The following is a 12,243-nucleotide window of genomic DNA, read 5'->3' as shown; positions in this document are numbered from 1 at the left end:
TCTCGGACTTGTATAAGTTCTTACAATTCCCCTCACACACTTTCATAATCCCGGGAGGGCTAGATGGGAACGGGAACATGGGAGGACATTGAGCCCCAGGGAATGGGACCACATATCTTATAGGGCACGCCATTCTGCATATCACATGGGCCTCACTGATACCTTCACCAAAGTGTCCACTTACTGGTACTATACGCCTGAACGGATCCACGAGTTTGACCATAGCAAGACCGATACATGCTGGCGAGGGTGCGGACACCGGGGTACACTCACGCACATTCTCTGGGATTGTCCCCTTTTAACTAGTTACTGGAAGGAAGTACTGGACGAAATTGATTTGCATTTTGGCATAGAGCTCCCGCGCCTCCCGGCGTATACCCTGCTGGGACTCCCGAATGATCTAATGTATCCCCTCAGATCTAGAAGAGGTAGGCAGATCGCCATCGCCCTTGGCTCTGCTGTACAGAGCATCTTGATGTACTGGCACACTGACAACGCCCACGGTTACGGGCTGGCTCCACAGACTGTGGCACGTGCTGGGTATGGAGAAATTGTCTCTAGTGGCGGCTGGGGATGTAACGCAATTTATTGAACTATGGCAACCATTTCACTCTGCTGCTTACAGAGTTCAGGGAGCTCACTTGCCCGAGATACCTGCGCCTCACGAGCCCGCTGGCGTCGAACCACTGAGTAGGGTGAAGCCCTCTTCCCCAACCACTTAGAGCTTTTGGGTATAGGTTGCTTGTTGGTAGCGCACTGGACAGTGGGTGGGGTGGGTGGGAGGGGGAGTTGGGTGGGGTGCTGGAACGTTGGGGCGGGGCGTTTGTATTAATATGTTGTGTCATGCCGATTCCTGCTCTTTTTCATTTGCCGATCCCATACTGCGGTATGCCTGTTTCGGTGTGTCACTGCATGAATAAAATACTTTAAACCATAAATGCTGATGACAGAAGTAACTTTTAGAAACGTATCCTCTCTGCCTGAAAGTGGATTTATATTAGTTCTCCAGCCACAGTGAAGCCAGCATTTAGCCTTGAATAGGTGTGAAATGCTTTTAGGGAGCCAGCGGTAGACAGTTGAAAGGGCAGAGAGGACTCTTCAACTATAAAAAATGTTCAGAGTAGAGGCTGAGCCCATCCTGTGACAGTCACACTGTCAAATTCAGCTTGACAGGTCTCTCGAGCCACATTCAAGACTTTGGCACATTTAATAGGGAAGATACCAGGATGCTAAGATAATTCTTATGGATTGTTCGATGTGCAAGGACACTAGGATTACCACAGTGCAGTTCCCACCCCCAACCCTCTCATTCAGAGCTCAAATTTAGTGTGACCAAAGGATTCTGCCTTCTTGACAATACACGGACGTGTCATTTTTGACATGTTTTCAGTTAGGCAAGTAGGAACTGCTGCAAAAGTGGTTAGGACTATACCTGTGATCTTTTACACCATTGGTTAGGTAAAAGCCAGGAGAGACTCACACACATCAGCTGCTGTCATGTATAACATACAGCATCCACAGGCACCCTCTTCCGAACACTTTCTGGAATTGCAGAAGATAAGCAGAATGGACACGCTGTCTGTGACCAGAGGAGCCACGAAGGACCGGACTGGCTCCCTCATATATTCAGGACAAAGAATTGGACTTCAAGTGTCAGTTGACTGACCTATTGTGTGGCTACAGGGAGACAAGCTAGGCTAGGCCATTTCCTCAAAGTAAAGTACCAAGATGACTCCTAGCAACTGGACCTGTACTGGACCCTTGTGGTGGCCTCAGTCACATATTATGTGTGTCTCCCCTGAGGTCCTGGTGAGCATTAGAAGCACACTTCTGTGGTTGGTTGGGACAAAAAGGACTTAGTCAGAAGTTGAAATCTTTAACTGGGACAAGACTGCCACCATTGCAGTCAGCCTCAAATTGTACCTAGGTCCTGGTCTACCATGACCCTCAGTCATTAGTGCTATTTCCACTTCAATATAAAGAAAATCATTGGTGTTACACTTATTGGTTTTTTGTCATTTTGGTGTTATGTTGTTTATTAAATTTCGTACAATTTCTCCAATTCGATTGAATTTTTAATTGTTTGGCATTTTTACTTTATTACTGTTTTGGTACTGCATAGCTACTGTTCACAATACCTTAAGTTAGGTCGGTCTGCTTTGTGCCATAGCTATAGGCGTTGACTTCAGGTTAATTTTGTAACTTGGATGGTACACACTGGCATGGTTAGTGGTTACTCCTTGAAGTGGAGTCACTCATCTCATATATTCCAATTTCCTACATCATAGCTGACTAGTTTACAAAAAGGGGATTTTAATTTGTCAGTATCCACAGTTTTGGGGGAAGAGTCTCTTAACCGCTGCACTCAGGAGAAGAATGGGACATCAGAAAATGCTGTCTAATGAAATTGGTACAAAATGGGGTGGTGATGGACGGAGCATCTGAATCAAACACTCACACCCAGTCAAAAGATCTGGGTTTAATCCATCACCGTTCTTTAGCCCACTCTGCCACCCCAGTTCAGACATGGCTATATGCAAATCAGTCTGACCCTGTGCCTCATGGGAACAGTGCAGCCCGAACTGCCAAGCTATGACTTCCATGGACCGGAAACAAGCTTCCGAGGACCGGTTTCTGGCATTCCAGCCGTCTTCAGCCCGGCTTGCTTGAATCCAGTGGCAAAGTGAGCAAGGGACTCACGTCTGAGCATACCCGGCCACACTTATGGCGGCCAAAAGCGGTACAAAAGGGGGTGGTGATGGACGGAGCATCTGAATCAAACACTCACACCCAGTCAAAATATCTGGGTTTAATCCATCACCGTTCTTTAGCCCACTCTGCCACCCCAGTTCAGACATGGCTATATGGAAGCTTGTTTCCGGTCCAGGGAAGACATGGCTTGGCAGTTCGGGCTGGACTGTTCCCATGAGGCACAGGGTCAGACTGATTTGCATATAGCCATGTCTGAACTGGGGTGGCAGAGTGGGCTAAAGAACGGTGATGGATTAAACCCAGATATTTTGACTGGGTGTGAGTGTTTGATTCAGATGCTCCGTCCATCACCACCCCCTTTTGTACCGTCTAATGAAATTGGCCAGTAGAAAGCTGAACCAGAGAAGTGTTTCTACTAGGCAGTCATCACAAACTCAAAGAGTGCTTGTTAAAAGTTTGCAGAGGTTCTAAGAAAGAGCATAGGAGCTGCTAAACTTCACTTAAAAGGTTCAAGATGTTGAAAAAGAGCACCAGCAACCATAAAGGATAGGCTGCAGAGTTTTAAGGCTTGGAAGTCACTTCAGACATTCTTCAGGGAGCAGCCAACATTAGTGCGCTCGCCCTCCTTTCCAATAAAGTAACAGCCCAGTTGACTTCCCTGACTAACATACCCTGCGAGGGGAATGTACATGTTGGATGAACGGGGCATAGAATGTACATTACACCAGAAAGGTCCCAGTGCATAGACTTAGAAGTTTAAGGAGGTGGCACATGTTATTCTTTTAAAGGGAACAGTAGATGCAGTACAACCACAAGAAAATGGAGTGGCTGCATAGAAATAAAGTTACATTTCTCTGTTTGTTCTGAATATGGAAATAACTAATATTATTAATTACTGCTTGAATCGCAATTTATTTGTCAGATTTGTATTGCGCGTAGCTGCCCCAACAAGGGGGCGTCCCAGTGAGACCACTGACCCTAGACGTGAAACTAGGGAAGAAAATGAAGTTAAAAAGGGAAAAGCCAGGTCTTTATGGCTTTTCGAAAGGCTAGGTGTTTCTGGATTGCTCTGATGGAAGCACAGAGCGAATTCCAGAGTTTCGCAGCCAAACTGCGAAAAGAACAACCACCAGCTCTGGCTTTCTAAACTCGAGGCATGCAGACCAACGCTTGATCGGCTGATCTAAGAGGACGCCGTGGCACGCAGAACCCTAACAGGTTAGCCAACCCCAGAGGTGCCTGTAGCGTCAGGATCCTATGCGACACAGAAAGACTTAAATTGAATGCACTTCTCAACAGGCAGCCAATGAAGTTTACGGAGCACATGAGACTGAGCAGGATTTCGGAAGAGCCATCAGAATGCGAGCTGCTGCATTCTGTACTCTCTGCAGACGCTCAAAACTGGCCTGTTAGCGCCCAAGTAGAGGGAATTGCCATAGTCCACTCTGGATAGGATTGACGCCTGGACAATGGTTTGACGCACATTTGGGGGAAAGAAACCCAGCAGCAGTTTCAAGCCTTGCAAAAGCCCAAAGCACGCCCCTGCCACTACTTTCAATTGAGTGTCAAAAGTCAGGCCACTATCGACCACACGCCCAAGTTTTTCACAGCCTCCTTGGGCAAGGGGGCAGGTTTGAGGCGATCTGGCCCACACAGCTCTTACCACAACTCCCGATCCTTCCCGAACAATAAGATCTCAGATTTACTGGCGTTCAACTGCAAGCAGTTTACCGACATCCAGTCGAGTCCAGAACTTGTCCAGATTGGTACAACATTTCTTAGAGAAAGCGATCACCAATTGGGTGTCGTCAGCATACGACACCAGTGACAAGCCCCTTCCTTTAGCTACCGTAGCCAAGGGTCGGACATAGATGTTGAACAATAAGGAGCTCAGGACTGAGCCCTGTGGCACCCCTTGATGCAAAGCAAACTCCTGTGAGTGAAAAGGAGGCACAAAGACTTGGAAAGACCTCCCCTCCAAAAAAGACCGAAACCAGTTCAGTGCCACATCCCTGATGCCAATTTCCTGTAGATGCAAAGCAAACTCCGGTGAGTGAAAAGGAGGCACAAAGACTTGGAAAGACCTCTCCTCCAAAAAAGACCGAAACGAGTTCAGTACCTTATCCCCGATGCCAATTTCCTGTAGGCGTATTAGAAGTACAGTGTGAGAGACGGTATCAAATGCAGCGCTTAAGTCCAAAAGGACTAAGGCCGCTGAATCCCCGTCATCCAGACTCGCCTGGATAGCTTCTGTCACTACAAACAAGGCGTACTCGGTGCTGTGGCGTGCTCGGAAACCATGTGGTGATGGATCCAGGCTGGCATTCTGCTCAATAAACTTAGAGAGTGGAATTCACATGGGATTCAACCAGTTCGCCAAAGAAGGCAGCTGGGAAATAGGGCGGTAGTTGCCCAACTCAGCAGGGTCCAAGGAGGGTTTTTTAAGCTTTCACGTCCCACGTTTCCACGCCTCAGGTACGGATGCAGACGACAAAGAGGTTGACCAACTCAATATTCAGCAGAGAAATGAGAGTATGAAACTGGCGAAAATGTGCAGGTGTCAAAGGGTCGGCAGGCGAGTGATTTAATTTTCAAACAAAGGGCCTCGAATTCCATATGTGTCAGGGGAGGAAAAGATGACAAAATATTTCCCACCATAGGACCGATAGTCCCCGGGTCCGCCACCTCAGCAGACAAAGCCAGGATAGGTAGACCAAGGTATATCTTCGACTTTGTTCGCAAAGTACCGAGCCAGCTCATTACACTGATGGTTCGAGGAGATCGGGGAGACCCCAGTACCACCAGCGCTCTTCATGCCTTTCAGCAAGGAGAAGATAGTCTTAGCGGGATTAGTACTAGCCAAGATTTTATAGACCACGTACTCCGCACGAGCTCCCCGAATAAGCTTATGGTACTGCTTAATGGCCGCTCGATATTCACTTTTTGCTACCACGTCATAAGAGCGTCTTCAGGCACGTTCAAGCTGCTTACAGCCCTTTTTGGCTATGGTTAACGAATCGTTAAACCAAGGGTTGGACGGCCCCCGAATCTTCCCCCCCAATTTAGCCAGGATGCAACTATCTAGGCCTAGCGTCAACCACTCATGAAAACAAGAGAGTTTGCTACCTCCACGTCCAGTGGCAACTGAGGCCTATGACTAGACAGACAAGCAGAAAAAAGACCCATGTCCACATTATGCCAGGGACATTTTAAGACTGTGACGGGACGGACTAAGTCAGCTTTTCCCTGCAACCGCAGCAAGAACGAGACCAAAAAGTGGTCTGTCCAAGCCTGCGGAACCGGCGGCGAGATTGTTAGAGAACTTAAATTAGAAAATATGGGGTGCAGCAAGTGACCTGCCACATGCGTACACTCCAGGACACGCTGAGCCAGCAGATAGGCCTCTAGGTCAGCCAAAAAGCTGGTGATCTCAACCTTCCCACTATTCAAGATGGAGATTAAGGTCCCCTAAAATCGTGAAATTCGCTGCCCTGCTCGCAAATAGCGCGACTTTATTCAATACGTCTTCCCTAAATAGGCTAGAGGGACCAGGAGGGCGGTAGAGGAGGAGGCCGGACACAGTGAAGTTAAACAATGCACTTTCGCAGCCCACTATGTTCTCCTTGCTGAAGCTGCAGTTGTAAACATCCTTAATAATGGCTGCGATACTGCCCCCTCTGCTTACATTCTTCATCACATAGCCTTGGGGAAGAGCCAGTCGGGGCTCTGCCACGAGTCCTGCGTGAGCCAGGTCTCCGTTAAGAATAGAACATCCGGAGACTCATCGGTTAGAAGATCAAAGACCTTGGCATGATGTTTCACAAGTGACCAGCAATTTATACTAAGAAACTTAAGATCCGTGCAGTCTGAAGGACAGGAGACCAACTCCTCCAGTGGGAGTTGGATTGAACAAAACTTACATTTCAAAGAGCTGTCCAGGGGGCCCAAGGTAGGGAGGGACGATTAATTTCCAGGGTCAAGAGCTCATCAAGTGAGTACCTGATAGGATCTGTGATAAAAGGGGCAGGGGATTCTGGCGACGGTCAGGCGCGGATGCAGACAGACTTGCCTTTGGCAGCTGTACCGTCATTTAAATACTCCGGGACAAAACAACTAACCCACTAACCTGTACTCCCCCCAAGATGGCGGTCTCACTCCGAACCGTCCCGGGTGAGCCACAGCCTTTCCTCCCTGCCAAGCCGCCTCACAGCCCCTCAGTAAACTCCCCGCAACAGCCAGAGACAGCAACAAGTGCTCAAAATAAAAGTAAATGCGGCGCTATATTAAAAATCTTTAAAATGATGCAGAATTCAGCAGAGAGAACAAACAAGCACATTCTAGCTCCCGGCTCACACCTCAGGAGTTTGGGGTCTTCAATAAAATGCCCCAAAGCAACACTTAGTAAGTTGGGTTTTTACAGTTGGATTGCATCTCTATGCTACACAAGATCTTTATTTTTTGTTTGGTTTTAAAAAAATAAAACCAAAAAACACAATAGGGAAGCGCTTGAGAGCACGGCCATTGTGTACTGAATAAGTTAACGTGCACCGAAAATAGCTTCATTAGACAACTCCTGATGCTTCCATCTAGAACTCGTCTAGTTCCTCTGCGTATGGACCTTGGTGTTATACCAATGTATGGACCTTGGTGTTAGACAAATTGCAGAGGAAGCTTCCTTACAATCATGATCGTATTGGTGGCGTTTGTGGAGCTCCCCAGAGCTAGTGCATTATAGGGAGGAGGTTTCTGAACTAATGGGGCTTCCGCGTGCCCAAAAACTTGCTTGGCTCAAACACATAAAAATCATGTGTGAGGCACTCGGTAGGTCCATCCTCTGGAGTAACCCTGAAATAACTTCATTGATGATAACCAAGAAGGATCTGGCTAAGAGTTTCAGAGATTTTAAGCTTATGGGTCTTTACACAAGCAGCGCTTTGGGCAGATTAACATCCGAATTCCTACTATTGAAGGATGTTTATTCCACAGAATTGGTATTCGATGACATCCAGCCGTTCTTGGCAAAGAAACTTTATTTACAGTTCAGATATGGGGTACTGCCATTACGTACATTTACAAAGAAATGGGCAAGCTCTGAATCCAAGAATTGCCCTGTATGTAATACTGCAGTAGAAACGATCTTACATGTGCTATTCTTTTGTCAAGCATACAAACGCCATAGATGCCGTTGGTTAAAACAACATAATAAATTTGGGATCTGGCCATTGTAGTGAGTTTTTTAGGGTTCTCAAATCTGATACACAATTACCGATTGTTTTCTCTGTAGCCCGATTTTTGTTCTCTATGTGGTGTACCCGTAATGCTATTCTTAAAAAAGAGCCTTTGAGAAGCTAAAACTAATGATATTGTATTATAGTTAATTTTTTAACTCCTCAGTGACCAAACTTAGATTGGTTCTCCTTGTGTCTATAGAAAGGATTGGGTTCCCTGTGATCTGTTTTTATTTGTATAAAATTTATATTTTATACAAATAACAATTACATTCTATTTGTATAGAATTTATATATGATCAACTCGTTGTATTTGTATTTTAACTTAACTGTCAATCAGGGATTGCCTTTTTTATTTGTGTTTTAAAATGGGAGTTATGATTTATTTTATACATTGTAAAAGAATACAATTATTTATTTTATCTGTATTTAAACAATTTTATGCTGTATTCTAAACAATGCTTTTATGGCTGTTCGCCGAAATAAAGTTTTAAAGCAAAGCTTTAATGAGCACGGCCTTCCAATATTTTTTCCAACCTGCGATACTGCCAGCTGCACTGTGCAAAAAGAAGAGCTCTTTTTGAGACGCACTAAAATATTTTGAGTGCCAGTGTAGATGGTTACTCCCAACCAACTCCTACCATAAGTCTAGTACCTGCACTTTAACTTCAAACAATTCATAAGAGCGTCACAAATTCCTATGGACCAGATTCCCCTTAAATCCATTCACTTTTTGAAGGCTTTTCCCCACTCAAGGTACACGGTTTTCCTCATTAGCCCATGTGATGATACAACAGAACAAAGCACAATGCATTTTCCCTTTTTCTGCTCTTTTTACTACACTCGGAGAAAACGGTTTATTTTTCCAGTGCTTAGATTATCCGAAATCAGGTTTAATGAACAGCTGTTTAAATACTTACGTAATCTGAGTATTACATCATTTAAGCTGCGCTAGATAATGCAAAGCGCTATGCTAACTCACATAAAAAATTGAGAATGTGCTCTTGTTGTGATTATTGCCCTTTTTATAGGATTTGCTGCTACTTTTCACCAAGTTATTCATATTGATATTATTTAGTATGTGCACTTTAACAACTATCATATTTTAGCCTACCTAAGGCACCTCAATTTTACATCTAGATCTAAACTCCCCGAACATAATGGCCCCTTCTGGTAGCTCATTCTTATGGCTTTCTTCTGAGGTTTTTTTATTGTTTCTGTCTTATAAGTAAGGTTCCTTAGTGACAAGGAGTATAATATGTACTGAATTAAAACAGACTTGTTCAGATTTTTTGCAGCAAACGGTTTGATTTGTTCTCTTTATGCATTTTGATATTTCTTCTGAGCACTTTTACAGTTCCATGAACCGAAATCAAGTTACTAGAGGATGGCGGCAAAATTAGGTGTGAAACACGTTTACTGCCTATTGGCGTTGTTGGTCCTTTTGTTATACTATGAATAAACTCAGAAACTTGCAAAAGCCTTTAAAATGTTCATACCTTTATTTTTAGTGTGTATGGTTTTCTCCCTCAACAGAAAGAACAGGAACCCAGGGGTCAGTTTGGAGAAGCTTAATTGTACAAACTTCAACTTCGGTGGCGGCGAATGCATTTCGGGCATTCCCTTCTTCAGCACCCAACACCTGACCCATGTGACATCGTCACAGTACATCCTGCTGCCTTTTAAGTTGTTAGAGTGGGTCCGCTCCTCCCCCATTAACGATCGCGCTCACCTGTTGCAGCCCGTCCATGTCCTTGGACTGCAACACCCAGAATGCCGTGTGGCAGCAAAGCAGGTTGGTGGAAGATACGGGGATGGACGGTAACTTGCGGCACCCCTATAGGTTAGCAGGCACGATGACACACTTTGCCGAAGATCTGCACGACAATTCTCTCCTCGAGTCCCCCATACTGCCACAGCCACTGTCGTCAGGATTCAATGTGCAGGGGCGTAATGCGGTCCACAATTAGCCCGGGAGAGGTAATATACCTCCGCCGCTCCCTTCCTCCTTCCACCAGGGCGGATACCAGACAATGTTCAAGCCGAACCAAAGGGTACGTCGTGAGACGTGCCAGTTGTGGTCTGGACCCAAGAGCATTGCAGGGATATCCTGAACTGCGTTGCTGGCCAACGTAGAAATGTCTATGGTTTTCCCCCTCGAAAGACTAGTCTAGGAATCACACTACACACGTGTAAATGCTATTTTTTTAGGGTATGGTTAGTTAGGTCACTCTCAACAAGACCATGAAACTTCACAATCATGCACTTAAGCTAACATTACAGAATAAATTAACAGTGTCGCAAAGATAATGTAGTTATAATGAATAAAACATACCTGTTGAACACTTAATTCGGTTGTCTCTTTTGCCATCCTGTAAATCGCTGTCTACTTCAGTTTCCTTTAGGTCATACAGAGCACTGTCAAAAGAAATGAACTTGCAAGAGAGAGTGTTGCCTGTATTCTGGGGCTGACTAGCACTGTCATTCACCTCAAATTCCGAGGATGCAATGTTGTCAGGCAAAGCACTCGCCAGGCATTCCACAGGTAGTGGTGAGGTGCCTTTAGCTTGCGGTAAAATCTTGCAAGTAGTAACTGGAGCAGAATCCTCATCGCTATCAAATCCAAATGGATCTTCTGTTATTTCTTCAGTAACTTTAGGCTTTTTAGGAATTTCTGAAGCTGGTTTTAAAATCGGTCTCTTCTGACCCACTTTAGCCATAAATGTGGTCTCTCCCCATTTTGTGCTGTGTGTGGTTCGTTTGCTAGAAAATACTTCGTCAAACTTTGAGCTGCCATCTCCTCCCTTTCTGCTGTATGTTTTTCCAAACCGGGATGTCATTTTGACACCCGTTTCATATTCTCTGTGGGAGAAAAATGAAAGGTTAGAGATATTGCTAATAGCTAACCATTTTTTATCTTACATGTAGCAAAGCAGGATCAAACAAAATCTGTTTAAATCATTACATGTTTCACATGACCACTAAGTGTTTACGTGGTCCTAGAAATAAAAAATGTAACGAGTACATTCAAAACTAATTTCACACTCTCCAGCAAGTCAATCAGCAATTAAAATGTTACTTGTTATACATCATGCATAGTTTCATAGAAATTCTGCAAACTTTGCTTCCCAGAAAGAACAGCAACAAGCATTGACAAGTTAACTGACTGCAATTGTTCCACCAGTGTGAAGCTTCTTGAGCATCATGATGTTTTGTGCATGGGGCTTATTTCATACTAAGACTGTTCTGAAATGAATGCTAAGATTGTAGGCATGTTTTCTTCATACTCTACACTCTCTCCCAAACTAACAGAATACTGAACAAAGCACCTTCATCTGGCAGCGAATATGGTGGTTGAACAGATCCCCTCCACCTTCAGCCTCAGGCTCCATTCAGCTGCCCATGCTCCCGTACAATACATGTAACAACTGAAAAGGGATGGACTGAATTTTTTAAAAGAGACTGCAGAGCTATGGCGGCCGATGGCGAGGAGGGTGGCACAGTGCTGCATTGGTGTATCCCAGCCTGGCGTCAACAAAACCACACAGAGGCAGACAATCGGCCCAAGTGTCTAAGGGCTAAAAGAGGAGCCATGAAGGCAGTGTCACACAGACTCTGTCCCTACGGCAGCAAGGGAGCAGAAGAGCAGTTGGTGCTTTAGCATAAGTACAGCTAGACTAGAGCCTAGAAGGAAGAGCATAGAGACCACCAGGCTACCAAGTGGGCCCATTCAAGGATGAGACTGGAGGTTGGGACACCTGAATACATACATCCACACAACCAGCAGCTGGGGCCTCCTTGTTGCGAGAGTGAATTAGGGGATGCTGGAGTTTCTCCATTTATCCCCACCCAGGAATGAAATGAATCTGTATGTGGTATTCGTAGCTCTAAACTTCTGTTTGCAGCCAGACAAAGTAATATTGAACTCCCCAACAAAGCTTGGAACTAGGCGGCCGAGCGAGGATATTCGGCAGTTCCAGTGGCGTTAAGTGAGGACGTGGGCAGGCACCAGGAACAAGCAACATAGGAACACATGGAGAAGACATTCTGGTTTTCATCCAGCATCGGCTGAATGGGAAAACGTTAGCCCCAAAATTCAAATTCTTCCAATTTGTAAGCGGACATCAAGGAATTCACAGAGACCGCAAAAGGGCCAGGATGACTAAGATGCACTACTTGACGATTTTTTTTCTGGCAGTGATGAAATCATAGGCGTGGTCTTGCGGAGTGTGTGTTTGCAATGATGCACAATCCATGTTATATCTTTTTCTCAAGGTTGTGGTTTACCATGTTCTCATTTCGA

The 12,243-nt window shown here is 45.2% G+C and overlaps 1 protein-coding gene across 2 annotated transcripts in view; it reads right to left on the bottom strand.

Moving 5' to 3' along the window:
- WAPL (WAPL cohesin release factor) overlaps positions 1 to 12,243 on the bottom strand; it is a 1,140,053-nt gene that overhangs the window by 1,080,946 nt on the left and 46,864 nt on the right. For both annotated transcript variants that reach the window (XM_086922027.1, XM_086922028.1), the window contains exon 2: positions 10,276 to 10,802. In XM_086922027.1, coding sequence (XP_086778153.1) covers positions 10,276 to 10,780 — 505 coding nt within the window. In that variant the 5' untranslated portion in view covers positions 10,781 to 10,802. The remainder of the gene's footprint in view (positions 1 to 10,275; positions 10,803 to 12,243) is intronic.

This window comes from Lissotriton vulgaris, chromosome 5, assembly GCF_964263255.1.
Source record: "Lissotriton vulgaris chromosome 5, aLisVul1.2, whole genome shotgun sequence".
Taxonomy (NCBI): domain Eukaryota; kingdom Metazoa; phylum Chordata; class Amphibia; order Caudata; family Salamandridae; genus Lissotriton; species Lissotriton vulgaris.
This window is presented reverse-complemented; position numbering and strand designations above follow the sequence as displayed.